Below are 20,468 nucleotides of genomic sequence, written 5' to 3'. Positions count from 1 at the left end.
CCTTTACTCCCCAAACTGTTGGACTGTGGAAGAATCTCCTTGAGGATATCATGCTGCAATTGGAACTTCAAATGTTCAACCAAAGATGCACTGCATTACTATCCTCGTACTATTCTTCTTGCATTTTGGTACATTTTTATCTATATTATTTTTTTTTTCTCTTTTAATAGTGAGTTATCTTCTTTCTGTTCTTCCCTTTAACTCCTTTTACTTCTTCCTCATGAACACCATATTCTTTGGAAGCTTGAATTTCAAGTTAGTGGCCCTTGTGGGCTTGTTCCATATGAATGGGATTCACCTGAATAATAATAATAATAAAGTATGTCTGTATACCCACAGAAAGGCCACATCAACTGTAGGACCCCTTGGTGGAAATTGCTCCTATGCACCCTGCTGCTTCCCTGCCTGTTCCCTGTCGTGATAGTAGTCTTCCTCCGTTGCGGCAGGGAGCATGAGCGCCAGTACTGCCATCAAGATTCTGAGCACCATTGCTATATGGATTTCTAATCACTTCTTTATTTTTGTTCTGTGGGATTGTTTTATTGATATATTTAATCATTTCTTGGGTTACTTAGTTTTTCTTAAATACTGACTGAAGAAGGTTTCTGAGTTACACATTTATTTATTTGTTGATTTACGTAGTTTTCCTTAAATACTGACTGAAGGAGTTTACTAACTGAGCTATATATTTATTTCTTATTTATTTAGTTTGTTTTTCTTAAATACTGACTGAAGGTGTTTTCTATCTGAGTTATACATTTACTTATTTGTTGATTTACTTTGTCTTCATTAAATACTGAATGAAGTAGTTTTCTAACTGAGTTATATATCTTTTTTTATCTACTTTGTCTTTCTTAAATACTGACTGAGGAAGTTTTCTAACTGAGATATATTTATCTATTTGTTGATTTACTTTGACTTTTTTACATACTGACTAAAGGAGTTTACTGAGTTATATATATTTATTTTTTTATTTACTTTATCTTTCGTAAATACTGACTGAAGGATTTTTTTAACTTTAATGGTACAAATTTCATTATAGTGTATAGTTTATTATGGTGAGCGTTTGGTATACCTTTTGTATTGTGTTAGTGTAGTACATGTGATATGGCCGTGGAAAATTGGGTTTCCTGTGCTGAGTGATATGTATATTTCAGTGAATGTATCAATTTGATTCGTGTCTATCAGATATGAAAGCTCAGTAAATGTACTATTGTATAGCATATTTTAGAAATCCTATACAGCAGTATATGACATACCAATCCTATACAGCATTATATAACATACCAGGAACTGGTATTTTCTACCAACCTTATAGGTGGTACTTGTCTATGTTGTTTTTTTATTTATTTATTCTTATTTGATGATTCCTAAGGTCTATCGATACAATCATCAGAAATGCATATACTCTTAATTATCAGATATCTTGAAATCTACTTTTGTACCTATCGTGCTATGGCGTACTTGAAATCATATGATGAAATATTTGAATAATGTTCATGACATGTTAATGGACTAGATATATTTTTAAAAGGTTTATTCCACGTTTTTAAAAAAGGACTGCGAATGAAGACTAGTTTAATAGATGACACTTTCATTCTCATGAGATTCCTGTGCTTACGAAAGAATTTTATTCATATTGTTATGTTATTATTGCAGTAGTTTTTTTTTTATTAATATGATGATGTTATAAGCAAGGATGCAATAATACTGTTTCAGTTATTCATAAAATTTTATTCTAAAGCCATTTTACAAAGTACTGAACATCACTAAGTTATGCATACATTTCATAATTGTAACCCTAAAAGAAGCAACAATACTCATAAAAATTTCACTCTCACGTAATGATATAAACTGAACATGCCAGTTGTCATACTGCTTATTAATGAGTAACAATCGTCTCTAATACTGAACTGTCTTATCACATTCACTACTCACTACTCTTACGAGTTTGTAAAACTGCCTTACTGATCTCTCTTCCGTCACGTTCAACCATTTCATAAAAAAGCAACGTTCTTGATAAAGAATATATATATATATATATATATATATATATATATATATATATATATATATATATATATATATAATATATCCATTAGCACTTCAGCCTAAGAAAACTTCTTCTGCATACAAAAATATAAAATTTAGGTCAAAATATAATTCACTTTTCACTCTAGATTCAACAACTAACACCACAGAGCTGTCAGGTGTTTTACCAGATCTCGCGAGGAGTTTCTCACTTTTCATATGATTGTAAACAATCCTGGTTTTGAGTGATAATTTTCAACCCCATTGTATCATCTGAAAAAATACATTAAAGACGTTTCTAAAAAGGTCTGTATACCAGGAGCAAAAATATAAGCTTCCGACAAAATTAGAGATTATACGAAACACTAAATTGATTGTTTTGTGGCTATGTAAACTGGCGTTTTAATTTTAATTGTGAACTCAAGTGTAAAATAGATCAGAAACAATAGTACAACCCTTTCAGCTTACCAGATAATATATAAAGCAGTAGATACAAATCTTAAGATGAATGCATACAAAACACATAGGTCTATACGTGACGCATACTAAACACATTGGTCTATACGTGAGACAATAAAAAAAAAAGTGAAAGTTTGAAGCTATGATTTAATACTGTTTCAGTGAATGATATAGATAAACCATTGGCCGTCTACAGAACCTGAAAAAAAGGTCTATCCAGCCTGCTCAACATTGTGCAATATAAGGGGTGTGATGAATATACACATACGAGTACAAAACTAGCTAAGTTATTGACTATGTTACTTTGTAATGAATAGAGTATCTTCAGTTTACGATTCAATGTGAAGGCAGTCTTCTGGTAAATGAATAAGCTACAGGGTATGATATAGCCATACAGATATACAATATGTGCGATTCTAACACATTGTAAAATGGGCGCATTTCTGACACTGACAGAACCTCTACTTAAACTACAGTATTACACAACTTACTTTAAAGTCTTTTACTGGTATTATTACTAACACGGACGAGCAAACTCAAAAATAAAGGGAAATGTGCACGAACAAAGGGAATCTATTAACAAAATACGATTTGAAAAGATCATTTAATATTAAATTCAACCTAAGCATGCACAAGTAAGCACAGCAACGCCACCTAATGGCGTGCAATGCATGCTAGTACTAAGGACGTATCACCCGAACCTCTCATCACGTTTGTGGCTGTCATTTAATGCAAACACTATTATACGCATAATAGTGCTGGACTATGATAGTCAACGTGCTCCTCAAGATGCCCTAATGGAACTGAACTTTGAAGGAAAACGACTAAAAACCGAGTTGGCACTGTTTGTTTTCCGCCAATAGCTAAGTCTGGATGGCCAACGTTCATGGTGCTGTTTTGTTTCTGTGCCATTGGTCTGCATTGGGGCCATGACACACTAAAGGCTACCACAGAAAAGGATGTCGGCGAGCAAACTAAGTTTCAAACAAGAACACCTTCGTACTTTGCCAAGGTCTAGTTCAGACACCTCCCTCTTACCACATCTCTGATGTCCAGAGTTAACACTAGCTGTTTAATTGTCAAGGGGAATCGAAAAAGGGTGAGTATTAGTTCCTATACTCTACGAGAAATAGTCCTTGGCCTATTTGGCTTTAGTAGTGCACTCGCCACTCTCTCTGTAGTAATGCAATTACTGTAGTACTGATATCGGTCTAGGCATTCCAATATAACATGCAGTAGGGAAGGTCAAAGTAGTAAGATTGCGTTATGAGCATAATATTTGGCAAGAATAAAATAGAGCTAGTGGAGAGGGAAAGGCTTCGAAAGACAAACGGCATATTTCAAATTCAATCAAAAACAGGAAGAGAAAAGGAAAACGGCAGATGGTATTATTATTATTATTATTATTATTATTATTATTATACTGAAGAAAATGAAAGAAATATAGAATTTTGGCAGTGGCCAATAACTTACAAAATTGACTACTGCAAAGATGACCTCCTTGACCGACGCAATCAATCTGCTTGGCCAATTCTTTGTCAGAATTTTGCTTCTTCATCTTAAAACCTCTTTAAAAAAATAAAAAAAAACTGACAAGGGCACTGTTACTTTACGCTATATCTCGAAAACACAAAGGACATACAGAGCTCAAAATGGCTCCTCCGGTGAGCTCTCATCTTATTTATCAGCCGTTACTTTGTTCTGTCAGGTTCAGGCAACATATACAGATAATTGGGTGCAAATAAGAAAAATACTTCTCTTAACAAAATGGCTTTGGAAAGGTTATTTCTCTTCAGACAAAGCCGTAAAATTACAAAGTACCCTATGTGCACTTGTGCCTACCTTTTGAATTGGTTAGATCAGGTGAATGACAACGAAAACGAAATACGAGAAGCCATACATACATAAAGATAAACATTGAAATTTTTTAAAATCAGATTAACCTTGGAATTTGTTGGAAAATGTAAACAAAAAATCTTTATAACCTATTATTCATATCATATTGCGTAAAAATTCCCCATAATATCCTCCAGCAAAGCTAAAGGGTCTAATTAAAAAAGAAAACAAATGGCAGTTTCTAGATTCAACCAAATCTATGAGAGCAGCTGATAGCAGGTATCAGTTATGTGTAATACTTCTAATATACTTCAATTTATCGCCAGGAATAAGGCAACTATGGATACAATGAATTTTAGCACATGAAAACTATGTTTTGCTTTTGCAAAGCAAATGATACGGTTCCTTGTACGAGCCAAAACTTTGACAACTTTTGTTATGAGAACCAGAAGTACCATGTGAGGTGACAAAGACGATCATCGCTTGTCCTTAGATACTGAAGCCACAGTGATTGCACTTGGGCCTACGGCAACAGCAGCAGAAGGCGATGATGCCAGGGAGGATCCCTAAAGGTAACAGCAGACAGCACCAAAACCATGTGCAGCAGGATGCGCTGTCCTTAATCTGGCCTTTCTGTAAGTAAGAAAAAAGATTACTTGGGAGTTCGGTACCATGGTTGGAGTAATTACACTTGAAGAAATGAATTACAATTACAATTATTTTTTAAAAATGTACAATTAATTTGGAAATGGCAATTACATTGCAATTACAATTACTTAACAAAAAATTCAATCACAATTGCAGTAACAATTACAACTGATTTCAGTGCGAGAGTAGACGTTAATCTTAGGCACAGGAAACAGTGTATTGCGGCAGGCAAATCGAGATAATGGGGTTACATCATTTACTTCTAGAAGTGTAAGTGATAGAAGAAGAGCAGAGGTCATATCAAGAGTATCTATTAGCAATAGTTAGGCCATCACTCCTAATGGATCCCGATCCTTAATACTTGAATTTTATAATTACAATTAAATTACAAATTGTATCTTCATTTAATTAATTAAATTGCAATTACTTACTATAATTTCATTTTCTATTACAATTACACGAAATTCTGTAATTAAATACATTTCAATTAAATTACAACGACTCCAACCCTGTTAGGCCTAGGATCAATCAGGTCAGATTTTGCTTTAAAAAAATAGTAAGATTTGTTCCCATTTGTATGTGAACTGTGTTGGTTCCTAAGGGGATCCGACCATTGCTCTTTATATTAGGAATATCCTGAGCAAAAACAGAAATTGCTTAAAAAAATTTATATTTAGTCTTTGTTCAAAACTTGATTCACACTACATAGCGCAGTTCCAATTTGCTCGCGAATGAATGAACAAATAAATTAGTACTCAAATTCGTAGCAGTTGAGCCCAACCACAAATTGTTGCCAACAATCCTTACCAATATTGAATATACACCGCGGATTTTGTACTAAACTGTCCCAGTTGGAAGGTAGTGTACTTCACGTGGTGCACTGTGGGCATTACTACAGGTTGTTTGTGGCATCCATTCGGCCACTGTCCGAACACTTCTTAGCCTTTTACATTACCTCCGCTTCACTTCCTTTCTCTAAATCTTTCTGTCAACCACTCCAGCTCCCTTTTTTCAATGTCTTACGCACTCCATGACAGAAAGACCCAAGTGGTTGGCTTTACAGTCCAATGAGAAATAATGCAATAAGACAATACACTTCCACAGTACACACTACAGCAGTGTTTCGGCACTGTAGGGTACGAGAGGGAGAGAACACTATACTTCGATACTATACATCGTTCATGATTTTAAAATTGACAGTAGTCCCAATTTGTTTAATACTGAACTCGAGGTCAGGGCAGTCTGACTTGGCTCACAACCGGATCAATAACAAATTTTATATATAGGCTATATATATATATATATATATATATATATATATATATATATATATATATATATATATATATATATATATATATCAGCATCAATCTGTTCACAGCTGAATAACAATTGCTGCCGAGGTCTCAATTTGGCCACAGCTGGATCCCAGATCTACAGAGACATCCACACCTTCCTGGGTCTTGACGATGATATTTTTGGTGATCTTTATACAATCAACATTTTACTAAGGGCAGAATTGGGCTCTAGGCCTACCCAGAATTTTTATACAATGCATCCGTTAGAACCTTTGTTGATATTCAAGCTTTAAAAAAAAAAACAATAAAAATAAGCATTCGTAAGCAATAAATACAATGTAAAATACAAGAAAGGAACGCGGACTCAAAGAATGGACACAACATCGGGCAAGAAGAAGGTAAACAACCAACTTACTCGACAGACAGTGCAAGTTCCTGGCGGTAGGTGTGACATCTCCACCACCACATTGGACACTGCAGGAGCAGCTGGGGGAACGATGACCTGGACAGGAGCTGGTTGGGGAATGGGAGGAAGATAATGCCCCTGAGGGGAAGGAAAACCCACGCCTGGTGGATATGGCTGCGGTGGAGCCGACGATTGGTCCCCCTTCATAGGCGACATGGCGGTTTCGTTGTAGGCTGGGGGTGGATCACCGTAAGCATCGGTTTCGTCGCCGAACCCATTGTCTTCAACCTGAAAAAGAAGTGATTGAGTACTAAGGTAAGGCAAGGAAGAAATTCAGTAGTACTAAGGTTAGGAATGGAAGAAATGAATTGGTAGTAGTACTGATGTTAGGCAAGGAAGAAATAAAGGTAAGACAAAGAAGCAATGCATTTCCTCTATGGTTAGGCAAGGAAGAAATGAAATAGTATTAAGGTAAGACAATGAAGAAATGAAACTAATGAATAGAAGGTAAGGCAAGAGAGATTTTAATTAATACTAGGACAGGGAGGGAATGGGAAAAAGTACTATGGAAGGGAGGAACTGAGAAAAGTACAATAGTAAATTAATCAGAAGATACCTATTCATATATGGAACAATACCACAGAGACAATTCACTTGAAATTCAAGCTTCACAAGAATATGGTGTTCATTAGGAAGAAGTAAAAGGTGATGGCAAATACACAAAAACGAGACACCACTTATTTAGAAAGAAAAAAATTAATTAATAAATAGCTAGTTAGAAATGGTATTAGGGTTAGTAATGCCTTGCATCTTCGCATGATTTTCTGACGTTCCAATTGCACAACCTCTGGGATTGATTGATTGTGTATTAAATCTGGCGTTACAACATCTGGGTAATTGACACCGAAATAAATTGAATAGAAAAAATTAAAATTTTTAATAAATTTCATATAAAAATATCTATAAATATATGTATATAAAAATTTTCTTCCTATATAAAAGTTCTTACATAGACAATCTATGTATAATTTAAATTTGGTTGAGGAGGCCTGCCTTCCCTATAAATTTATATAACTGCTCTATATTACAATCCTTTCCAAGAATTGTAGCTAGGATAAAATTACCTACTCTGTCCCGATCCCAAGACAGGAACCTATGTCTCAAATTCCCGAATCTGGGACATTCAATCAACAAATGTTTCACAGTCAAGGGCACAGTACAGTTCTCGCAAAACGGAGGATTTTCACGAGACATCAAGAACCCATGTGTGAGTCTTGTATGTCCAATCCTCAATCTGCACAACATCGTTTCTTGTCTCCTTGGCATATACGGATATGACCAAGGAGACACTGATGACGTGATACTGCGCATTTTTTTATTATTTAGAATATCCTCCCACTGGGACTGACAACATTCTTGAATTCTCTGACCCACCAGAGGATATAAGTCCCGATAAGGTAGTAGGCATCTTCTGGGTTCTGGGGAGCTGACTGCCGACTTTGCCAATCAGTCAGCTTTCTCATATGATCCCATCCGCTGGGAGGCTGGAAGTTCCACTGTCCAACGGGTGTGAGGCATAAAGGACCTCCGGAACTGAGAAGTTCGAAAGTGAAGCACATTTAATGCATATTGGTGCTTCTGCTGTTCAGCGTATTTTGCTCGTGGCAGATAAAGCGGATCAGGGGTCAATTGTTGATATGAAAAAATGAAATGATACTAGGCCAGAGAATCCGTTAGATTTAGAATAAGGTTGACCGTATGCCACTACGGGCTCCTGCCACAGCGATTCACTTGTTTTCGCTTACATCAGTCTCTTAGGGACTGCTGCTGTTCCTTGGGGATTAATTAACATTTTCTAGATTATGACTACTCGTTACTTTCAAAATTATTGTAAAATTATGTACCATGTATATGATCACAACCGTTTGGGTATCAGTTCTATTAAACCACTGCAAAACCAAATCTGGCAAAGACTTTAGCAGAGAATTAGTACGTGGCTATTAGTCAATCGTCGAGGGTTACAGTTGGGCATCACACCAATCTTTCTTTTTTAAGATATTCTTCGTCTCTCAAAATTTTTTATTCTCAAGTTCTCTTCAGGTTTTTCCCTTCTTGTTTCAATTATTCTTTCTTCACTTTGTGCTATTCTCGTTACTCTGGCAACTGCACTTGTAAAAAAAAAAAAAGAAAAAAACTTCCTTCGCCAAACCCCTCATTCACAATCAGATTCTCTCTCTCTCTCTCTCTCTTTCGCGACCACTACGTACTACTTCATGTAAGACAGACTTTCCTACCTCTTATCTTTCTTCAGAGGAAGTAAATATGATTATTTCAGAGGAAGCGAATATCTTTTAGCGCACTCAAATAACTTCCATTTTATTGGTCCGGAAATATCACTTTTGAATAGTGGTGCCGGTAATGACGGTTGGTGTAGAGAGAGAGAGAGAGAGAGAGAGAGAGAGAGAGAGAGAGAGAGAGAGAGAGAGAGGAATTACAACCAAGGTTCCCGGATAAGCATTTGCTCCAAGGGTGGGACAATGACGACCTTGACAGAAGGGGTTAGGGGTGTCTGCTTCTGCTTGGTCAGAGAGGGATTGGGGGCGAGGGGGGTGGGAGGGCTTAGAGGCGAAGTGAGAGGATATGTGCATGACTACAGAAACAGAGGGAGAAAAGAGAGAGAGAAAAATTCCTTACCAGTTACATCGTGGCGAATTGTTGCAATAACCGCACAACAAAAGCAGTTACAGTAAGGATAATGTTGTCAGTTATATAGTAAGGATAACATCACATGACATTGTCGATTGCATATAGTATTTAGAAAGCACCATCTTACAAAACGGCTTAGTCCAGCCACGAACCAAACACACTGAGCGTATGATAAGCAACTGCTTCATACATTACGCTTTGTATGTATTTCTCCGCTGCCCAGTGGCATTAGAAAAGGAAAACACTATAAATAGTATACCATATCGAACTTTCGAGTTTACGACGAACCTCTTTTGGAAGAGTTTAGAACGAACCTCTTTTAGAAGCATTTCCTCAGTATTAGCAGCTGTACATATCATCATAATATGCGAGTGTGGAAAATCATTGTTACCAGATCTATATTAATGTGTTCTTTTTTTCTTTCTTTTTTTTAGCGATTCATATTTTTCCTCTAAAACAGACGAATCTACAGATATTTTAAGTCTCACATCTAATTCCTAAAACTGTCGTGAGGAATTCTAATTTTTTTCAGTAATCGAAAACTGTAATTCAAAGTAGTTTGCTTTTATGCATAGATAATTCAAGATTTAAAGGTGAACATTTTTAGGAGGGCGGATGACATTTCAAGAGAAGCAGTTTTGTGTTGTTGGTACAATTTCCATAATTTATCGGTCGCCACTTGTTTATCCTAATGAGACCCAATGAGCCGCATCCATAGACCGCTGTCCTGTTAAGAAAAGCTTAATAAGATACGCTTTTCCACAACTGCTTTTTAATTGCAATCCACTTTTTAACTACTTTGTAATTGAGATAATTTTTTCAATTGAGATCGACTTTTTTCACTACTGTTTTTAATTGGGATCCACTTTTTTCATTAATGCTTTTCAATTGGGAACCACTTGTCACTACTGCTTTTGGATTAGGATCCACTTTTATCACTACTGCTTTTCAATTGCAAACCACTTTCTTCACCACTGCTTTTCAATTGGGATCCACTTGTTTCACAACTGCTTTTAAATTGGGATCCACTTTTTTCACAACTGCTTTTTAATTGGGATCCACTTTCTTCACAACTGCTTTTAAATTGGGGTCCACTTTCTTCACAACTGCTTTTTAATTGGGATCCACTAATTTCACAACTGCTTTTAAATTGGGATTCACTTTTTTCACAACTGCTTTTAAATTGGGGTCCACTTTCTTCACAACTGCTTTTAAATTGGGATCCACTTTTTTCACAACTGCTTTTTAATTGGGATCCACTATTTTTCACTACTGCTTTTTAATTGGGATCCACTTTTTTCACTACTGCTTTTTAATTGGGATCCACTTTTTCACAACTGCTTTTTAATTGGGATCCACTTTTCACAACTGCTTTTTAATTGGGATCCACTTTTTTCACAACTGCTTTTTAATTGGGATCCACTTTTTCACAACTGCTTTTTAATTGGGATCCACTTTTTCACAACTGCTTTTTTATTGGGATCCACTTTTTCACAACTGCTTTTTAATTGGGATCCACTGTTTTCACAACTACTTTTTAATTGGGATCCATTCTCTTCACAACTGCTTTTTAATTGGGATCCATTCTCTTCACAACTGCTTTTTACTTGGGATCCATTCTCTTCACAACTGCTTTTTACTTGGGATCTACTTTTTTTTAACAACTGCTTTTTAATTGGGATCCACTTTCTTCACTACTGCTTTTTAATTGGGATCCACTTTTTTCACAACTGCTTTTTAATTGGGATCCATTCTCTTCACAACTGCTTTTTAATTGGGATCCATTCTCTTCACAACTGCTTTTTAATTTGGATCCACTTTTTTCACAACTGCTTTTTAATTGGGATCCACTTTCTTCACTACTGCTTTTTAATTGGGATCCATTCTCTTCACAACTGCTTTTTAATTGGGATCCATTCTCTTCACAACTGCTTTTTAATTTGGATCCACTTTTTTCACAACTGCTTTTTAATTGGGATCCACTTTTTTCACAACTGCTTTTTAATTAGGATCCACTTTCTTCACAACTGCTTTTTAATTGAGATCCACTTTCTTCACTACTGCTTTTTAATTGGGACCCATTCTCTTCACAACTGCTTTTTAATTGGGATCCACTTTCTTCACAACTGCTTTTTAATTAGGGATCCCCACTTTTTTTTTTTTTTTTTTCTTCACAACTGCTTTTTTTAATTGAGATCCACTTTTTTTCACTACGCTTTTTAATTGGGTCCAATTTTTTTTTGTCACATTGGGCTGGGCTATTTTCACACGGGATCCACTGTTCACCAACTTTTTGAAACTTTTTAATTGGGATTCCACTTTCTTCACAACTGCTTTTTTTTAATTGGGAGCCAATTTTTCACTACTGCTTTTAAAATTGGGATCCACTCACCACTGGCTTTTTAATTGGGATCCACTTTTTCACGGGTACTGCTTTTTAATTGGGATCCACTTTTGTCACAACGCTTTTAATTGGGATACACTTTCTTTTCCACACTGCTTTTAATTGGGATTACTTCTCACATTTGCTGTTTTTTAATTGGGATTTTTCCACTTTTTCCATAAACTGCTTTTAATTGGGATCCACTTTTGTCACCAGGGCTTTTTTTAAATGGGATCCACTTTTTTCACTACTTGCTGTTTTAATTGGGACCACTTGGGTTTTTTCACATGCGGTGTTTAATTGGGATCCTTCACTTCACAACTGCTTTTTAATTGGGAGCCACTTTTTCACTACGCTTTTAAATTGGGATCCACTTTTTTCACACTCTTTGCTTTTTAATTGGGATCACTTTTTTCACAACTGCTTTTTAATTGGGATCCACTTTTCTTCACAACTGCTTTTTAATTGGGATCCACTTTTTTCACAACTGCTTTTTAATTGGGATCCACTTTTTTCACTACTGCTTTTTTACTTGGGATCCCTTTTTTCACTACTGCTTTTTTAATTGGGATCCAATTTTTTTCACTATTGCTTTTTAATTGGGATTCCACTTTCTCACAACTGCTTTTTAATTGGGATCCACTTTTTTAACAACTGCTTTTTTAATTGGATCCCACTTTTTTCCTACTGCTTTATAATTGGGATCCATTCTCTTCACAACTTGCTTTTTAATTGGGATCCACTTTTTTCACAACTGCTTTTTAATTGGGGATCCACCTTTTCTTTTTTCACACTGCTTTAATTGGGATCCCACTTTTTTCACTTAACTCTTTTTAATTTGGGGATCCACTTTTTTCACTACTGCTTTTTTACTTGGGATCCACTTTTTCACTAACTGCTTTTTAATTGGGAAATCCACTTTTTTTTCTTTTTTTCACTGACTGCTTTTTAATTTGGATCCACTTTTTTTCACTACTGCTTTATAATTGGATCCTTCCTCTTCACAACTGCTTTATAGTTGGGATCCCCTTTTTTCACAAACTGCTTTTTAATTGGGATCCACTTTCTCACAACTGCTTTTTAATGGGATCCACTTTTTTTCATAACTGCTTTTAATTGGGATCCACTTTTTTTCACTACTGCTTTATAATTGGGATCCATTCTCTCACAAACTGCTTTTTTAAATTGGGATCCACTTTTTTCACAACTGCTTTTTATGGGATCCACTTTCTTCACAACTGCTTTTTAAATTGGGATCCACTTTTTTCACAACTGCTTTTTAAATTGGGATCCACTTTTTTCACAACTGCTTGCTTTTTATAATTGGGATCCCATTCTTTTCTTTTTTTCACTTACTGCTTTTTAATTGGATCCACCTTTTTTCACTACTTGCTTTTTAATTGGGATCCACTTTCTTTTTTCACTACTGCTTTTTTTAATTGGGATACACTTGTTTTCACTAAACTGCTTTTTAATTGGGATCCACTTTTTTCACAACTGCTTTTTTAATTGGGATCCACTTTCTTCACAACTACTGCTTTTTAATTGGGATCCACTTTTTTTTCACTACTGCTTTTTATTTTTAATTGGGATCCACTTTTTTTTCTTTTTTCAACTGGGTTTTTTAATTGGGATCCACTTTTTTCACAAAACTGTTTTTTTAATTGGGAATCCACTTTCTTCACAACTTGCTTTTTAATTGGGATCCACTTTTTTCCACAAAGTCTTTTTAATGGGATCCACTTTTTTTCACACTTGCTTTTTAATTGGGGATCCACTTTTTTTTTCACTAACTGCTTTTTTTAATTGGGCTCCATTTTTTTCTCTTCACACTGCATTTTTTATTTTTGGGAATTGGGACCACTTTTTTCACTACTGCTTTACTAAATTGGGATCCACACCTTTCTTCACACTGTTTTTTATGGGATCCACTTTTTTCACAACTGTTTATTTTAATTGGGATCCACTTTCTTCACAACTGCTTTTTTAATTGGGATCCACTTTTTCCACACTTCTTTTTAAAGTTGGGATCCACTTTTTTCACCAACTGCTTTTTAATTGGGATCACTTTTTTCACTAACTGCTTTTTAATTGGGATCCATTCAGCTTCACAACTTCTTTTTAATTGGGATCCACTTTTTTTCACAAATGCTTTTTTAATTGGTGATCCACTTTTTTTCACAAAACTGCTTTTTTTAATTGGATCCACTTTTTTCACTACTGCTTTTTACTCGGGGATTTCCACTTTTTTCACTAAACTGCTTGTTAATTTTTAATTGGGAATCCAACCTTTTTTTTCACTAACTGTTTTTTTAAATTGGGAGGGCCACTTTTTTCACAACTTTGCTTTTTAATTATTGGGATTCCACTGTTTTTCATAACTGCTTTTATTGGGGATCCACAATTTTTTCACAACTTGGGGTTTTTTTTAAATGGGATCCACTTTCTTTTTTCACAACTTGCTTTGTTTTTAATTGGGATCCCTTTTTTCACACCAACTGTTTTAAATTGGGATTTTTTCCACTTTTCTTCACAACCTTCTTTTTAATTGGGATCAACTTTTTCACAACTGCTTTTTAATTGGGATTCGGGCACTTTTTTCCCTACTGCCTTTTTTACTTGGGATTTTTTCCACTTTTTTATCTACTAGCTTTTTAATTGGGATCCAACTTTTTTTTCACTACTACTTGCTTTTTAATTCTTCACAACTGCTTTTTTTGGGAATTTTTCCAACTGGGCATCCACTAACTGCTTTTTAATTTGGGATTCACTTTTTTCTTTTTAACTGCTTTTTATTGGGAATCCCACCTTTCTTAACCACTGCTTTTTAATTGGGATTTTCGGGACTTTTTCAACTGCTTTTTATGGATCCACTTTTTTTCACAATCTTTTTAATTGGAATCCACTTTCCTTCACACTGCTTTTTAATTGGGATCCACTTTTTTCACACTGCTTTTTAATTGGGATCCGGGACTTTCTTCCACTGCTTTTTAATTTGGGAATCCACTTTTTTCAACAACTTTTTCTTTTTAATTGGGATCCACTTTATTTCACAACCTGCTTTTTAATTGGGATCCACTTATTTTCACAACTGCTTTTTAATTGGGATCCACTTATTTTTTTTCACAACTGCTTTTTAATTGGGATCCCTTTCTTTTTTTCACAATTGCTTTTTATTGGGATCCACTATTTTCACACTTATTTTAAACTGCTTTTTATTGGGATCCACTTTTTTCACATTCCTTTTTAAATTGGGAATCCATTTCTTTTCACACTGCTTTTTAATTGGGATCCACTTTCTTCACAACTGCTTTTTAATTGGGATCCACTTTCTTCACAACTGCTTTTTAATTGGGATCCACTTTTTTCACAACTGCTTTTTAATTGGGATCCACTATTTTCACAACTGCTTTTAAATTGGGATCCACTATTTTCACAACTGCTTTTTAATTGGGATCCACTTTTTTCACAACTGCTTTTTAATTGGGATCCACTATTTTCAATACTGCTTTTAAATTGGAATCCACTGTTTTCACTACTGCTTTTTAATTGGGATCCACTTTTTTCACAACTGCTTTTTAATTGGGATCCACTTTTTTCACAACTGCTTTTTAATTTGGATCCACTTATTTCACTACTACTTTTTAATTGGGATCCACTTTTTCACAACTGCTTTTTAATTGGAATCCACTTTCTTCACAACTGCTTTTTAATTGGGATCCATTTTTTCACAACTGCTTTTTAATTGGGATCCACTTTTTCCACAACTTCTTTTTAATTGGGATCCACTTTTTTTCACAACTGCTTTTTAATTGGGATCCACTATTTTCACAACTGCTTTTTAATTGGGATCCACTTTTTTCACAACTGCTTTTTAATTGGGATCCACTTTCTTCACAACTGCTTTTTAATTGGGATCCACTTTTTTCACAACTGCTTTTTAATTGGGATCCACTATTTTCACAACTGCTTTTAAATTGGGATCCACTATTTTCACAACTGCTTTTTAATTGGGATCCACTTTCTTCACAACTGCTTTTTAATTGGGATCCACTTTTTTCACAACTGCTTTTTAATTGGTAATCACTTGTTTCACTACTGCTTTTCAATTTGGATCCACTTTTTTCACAACTGCTTTTTAATTAGGATCCACTTTCTTCACAACTGCTTTTTAATTGGGATCCACTTGTTTCACTACTGCTTTTTAATTAGGATTCACTTTCTTCACAACTGCTTTTTAATTGGGATCCACTTGTTTCACTACTGCTTTTTAATTAGGATCCACTTTCTTCACAACTGCTTTTTAATTGGGATCCATTTGTTTCACTACTGCTTTTAAATTGGGATCCACTATTTTTATTACTGCTTTTAAATTGGGATCCACTTGTTTCACTACTGCTTTTTAATTAGGATCCACTATTTTCACTACTGCTTTTTAATTGGGATACACTTTTTTCACTACTGCTTTTTAATTGGGAACCACTTTATTTACAACTGCTTTTCAATTGGGAACTACTTTTTTCACAACTGCTTTTTAATTTGGATCCATTTTTGTCACAGTGGGGTTTAACAAATTTTGCAAAATGAAAAGTCACATATGTTTTGTTCTCAGTGTATTTGTTAAACAAATTTTGCACAATGCAAGCCACATATTTTTTTTTATTCCCAGTGGTATTTGTTTAAACAAATTTTGCACAATAAGGAAAAATTTCTGTATAATTTAAAAAAAAAATGTTCTCAGTGGTGCGAGGCTTGAAAAAAAATCATTATACTTGAACATGTAGTATACTTGGAAGGGCGTACGATCTAACTTAAGCTTAACTTTCTATTGTTGCAGTCCAGCTGTGTTGATGGCGATGAAAATGAAGAGGACAGAAAGGGACACGTTCAGGTGATATAAGAAAAACAGACGATATATGCAAAAGGAGAATGATCATACGAACAGGAGCTTTTGTTTAAAAATTGGATAAAAACTACCTCAAAAGAGGATGATGCACTGCTTATTGTGTTGTATCTAGTCTCTACTAGAGTTAACTCCATGAAAAACTGCCTTTAAAGTAAACACACTGTACAGAAAATGCACACTGACAATGCTAGAGTATGGTTAGCTATACAAAGTCAGATGAATTTGACAAACGACTGACAATTCACAAACGATCCCTGATCCCCTTTGCCTACCGAGGACAACCAGATATGCTGAACAGCAGCATCAATAATATGCAGTCTAAATGTACGACCTCGCTGTCGAACTCCTCAGTTCCAGGGGTCCTTTATTCCTCAGAGGATGCCGTGCAACTGGAACCAAAGAAGTTCAGGCAAAGATTCAAGGCATTACCCTAATACTCTTCTTGCATTCTAATACATTTTTATCATATTAATTTATCTTTTTTAATGAGCGGGATCTCTTCTTTCTGCATTTCCCTTAACTTCCTCTTAATTGTACCTAATGAACATAATATTCTTTGAAAGCTTGAACGTTAGGTCAATGGCCCCTGTTCCATGTGAATAGGTTTCATCTGCATAAAGAAATTATATTTTTAGTTTTGTGATATATGTAAATGTACGGTGATTTTTAAGAGTATGGTGGACATGAAATGCAGATTTTTTTATTTTGTTGTCTTGTGGAAAACATTTAAGCCGGACATGTTTAAGCGAGCAGAGAAACATTTATTTTCCTAATTCCTAGTCCACAGGAATTACCATTAATCTGCTTTATATGTGTGTATTGACTAAGCTCTTCAGTTCGTTCAAATTTCTTTCTTATGCGAATATACACGAAACACAATGTCAATAAATATAGTTAAGATCCTGAAGTTTCTTGTAAATATTTTATTTTATCTCAATATAATGTTATCTATACTCTGTTTTTTCCTTGTGTCCATCCGCCTGTGGTGTTTGCGCATGGTAACAGCGTCCCGGGCTTCAAATAGTTACGCTACGTATAAGTTTTAGGTAAATAAAAAGATATCTGGGAGTACATTTGCAACTGAAAAGTGTTTTACAGTATGCGAATTACACCGTTAATATTCGAAATAGAATATTATTATTGTTGAATGTAAGCAATGTAACTATTTAAAGCCCAGGACGCAGTGTTACCATACGCAAACACCACAGGCGGATGGACAGATAAAAAAAAAAAAAGTATAGAAAATCTTCGCACGGTTTTAGGAAAATGATCTGGCAACACTGTTAATACAGCGAGCGAACATTGCAACCTCGGTGTCATCTGTCATCGGGCTCACTCCACATTGAATTCAGTCATCGCTTTCATACAGTGGGGAAATAAACAAACTTTAAATTAATCCTTACCTTTCCATAACCTGGTTTCTCTGCCATTGTCAACTATTCCGAATCTGAAAGTCAATGAGAAATTTTGTATCAGGTGAAATGTATTAAAATTTGTAGTACTACATATGGCATTAATGGCGATATATACGAAACAATGTCTCACAGGACTGAAAATACTCATATACGTATATGTATGTATATGTGTGTGACGGCATTAGACCAGCTTAATCGTGTACATGTAGTGGTTTAAAACGCTTTCACAGCTAACAACAAACCAAACACAAGCAGGGTATGGGTAACTCCTGCCGGAAACTGTGTTGAGTAAACAGCAGTGGAGGCATGTCTAACCTACGGCTACACTCCCCATCTTGTACGGTCCCTCCATAACTTCCCACTTTTCATTTTTATTTCTTGACGCTATTGGTGTCACGCTAGCCATGAAACACTTGGGTCACTCAAAGCTATTTCACTCGTTGTTGCGTCGCTATAAAATAACGTTGACCATTCCTGATAGGAATATCGAAAATCCATTCTACTGCCCAACACCGCCTTGCGTAACATCGAACGGGTACCCAACATGTACAAAGAATTGTTCTAGGTTAAATAACACACTGACATTTTAGGCGAATATCCCCTACTACTTACCAGGTATGACGTATTTCAAGCTGTATACGATGTACGTTCGTTATTGCATATATCTATCAACACTGAACAGCCTCAAAGTATGTTGAAAGTGACTACGTGTATGAGCTCCTCTGCCTCAACAAGTTATACCGCCTTCAGTGGCTGTGGCTGCTCAGTCTCGGCAACACTCGGGAATAGGATGAGATAAAGTAACTAACTGGCAACGCCTGTGCCATGGATGCTCATGACATGCATACCTTACCTTGAAAACGGTAAGGATTGTCGATACGTTATACAGTTTCCTTTCAGTATCATATAACGATTAATCCCACGGAAAACAATGAAGCTCCTATCTCAATGTTTTGTGTAATTCTCGTTCAGTTGTCCTGAAATTACCCGTTATAAATATTTAGGTTTAGGTTATGCACTTCCTCGAAGTGCCATCACGGGTAACTTTGAACATTTTACAATTTATCAAAATACAGCAGTTTGTTGGTTAATGTAATTAGAGCTTGAATATCCGAATCATCCAGAATTCTGAGGAGAGAGATAGTGAAAGAAAGAAAGTTTAAACTCCTTTGTGGAAAATGCTTTATGGAATTGCTTCTAGGAGCGAGCTATCATTAGGAGGAACATGCGAAACTGCCAGAGGTTCGATGATGCTGCTGCAGACGGTTTGTCCACTTCTCCCGAAACTGCCTGTCTGCAAAACGTCAGCATCTGACTCATATTTTTTTCCTCTCTTTTGTTTAATGGATCAGCATCAGGGTTCTCGGTAGAGCCTCGATAAAGTTGTAAAGACGAATAAACTGCGCTTTAAATAACAGATCTGTAACATAGACAGGAGCAGATTAAACTTCCATCACGATTTAGTGTATTTCCTTGTGTATTTTGATGCATCTAACTTATAAAATTGTGGTATTAGAATGAGAGAAAATTACAAATATTCATTCACATGAAAGGAATAGAAAACATTAGAATGTTTTCAAATAAAACGGTTTTCGCAAATGTAGTTTTAAAAGGAATGATATTCATGAGAAAACGATAAAGAAGATATATTTGTATGATATAGTATATACATGTATATATACAATTTTAATTGTTTCTTAACGGCAAGAAATTATGTTAATTTCACTGACATAATTTGCTGTTCAACACCTTCCCCACCACGCACGCGCGCGAACACACTAATGTTTGTTATACACGCACAAGTACATAATACCATACAAATGTGTGTGCGCGTGTAAAGCAACCACTGATCTTCAAAGATCTCGCCCAAGATTGAGCGCCTAAGTTGCACGCAAACCATGAGCAGTATTGCTCGATGGAGCCTGTTCCTTACAAACGTACACAGTTAGTAGAATCTAAACTCAAAATTCGTCAAAAATGGCGGTAGTATAAGAGAGGCTCCGGGGCTAAAGGACAGAAAGTCAAAGTATAGATTTTTTCATGTATTTATTTACATTACATAAAAAACTCAATCTTCCAAGGGCCGACTCGATCGATACCTCTAGGCCTGGGGTAGATTGAGGTTGAATGAAAGACAACAAGCTGGGTATCCCGCCAGCCCTAGCACTAGAAAAAAAAAAAGAATAGATAAACACTAGCCACTCGGTAAGTTTCACACTTGAACAGAGTGGCTCTTCAGCTGAAGATAATGAGGTAAGGGAGAATAACGAAAAAGAGGTAAAATAAGAAAAACTCTTAATATGAATAAAGGAAGAAAAGAAAACGTACAATAAAAGACTTATCGGCTAATACTGGCAGTGAATCAGTTGATAACGGAAAG

At 35.5% G+C, this 20,468-nt stretch overlaps 2 protein-coding genes across 8 annotated transcripts in view; one reads left to right on the top strand and one right to left on the bottom strand.

Moving 5' to 3' along the window:
• LOC135197207 (uncharacterized) overlaps positions 1-18,070 on the top strand; it is a 34,283-nt gene extending 16,213 nt beyond the window's left edge. For 4 of the 6 annotated variants that reach the window (XR_010310577.1, XR_010310574.1, XR_010310576.1 and 1 more), the window contains one exon: positions 340-683. Coding sequence is in view for 2 of the 6 variants with exons in the window: in XM_064224258.1 (XP_064080328.1) it covers positions 340-507 (168 nt within the window). In the remaining 4 variants the exon portion in view is untranslated. Of the gene's footprint in view, positions 1-339; positions 684-16,604 lie in introns of those variants that run through there. The other 2 variants (XR_010310575.1, XM_064224259.1) reach the window with 1 other exon arrangement.
• LOC135197209 (uncharacterized) lies at positions 1,714-18,876 on the bottom strand. 2 transcript variants are annotated; one of them, XM_064224260.1, is made up of 4 exons: positions 18,701-18,876; positions 18,077-18,120; positions 6,688-6,966; positions 1,714-4,959 (listed from the first exon to the last, which is right to left on the bottom strand). In XM_064224260.1, the coding sequence occupies exons 2-4, from the start codon at positions 18,101-18,103 to the stop codon at positions 4,816-4,818; spliced, it is 450 nt and encodes a 149-aa protein (XP_064080330.1). In that variant the 5' UTR covers positions 18,104-18,120; positions 18,701-18,876; the 3' UTR covers positions 1,714-4,815. The 2 variants fall into 2 exon arrangements, with proteins under 2 accessions (XP_064080330.1, XP_064080331.1); XM_064224261.1 differs by lacking the exon at positions 18,701-18,876 and adding an exon at positions 18,404-18,583.
• Between the last annotated feature and the right edge of the window lie 1,592 nt (positions 18,877-20,468).

The sequence above is a fragment of the Macrobrachium nipponense genome, chromosome 18 (assembly GCF_015104395.2).
Source record: "Macrobrachium nipponense isolate FS-2020 chromosome 18, ASM1510439v2, whole genome shotgun sequence".
NCBI lineage: Eukaryota > Metazoa > Arthropoda > Malacostraca > Decapoda > Palaemonidae > Macrobrachium > Macrobrachium nipponense.
Note: the sequence above shows the minus strand (reverse complement) of the source record. Positions and strands in the feature narration are given on the sequence as shown.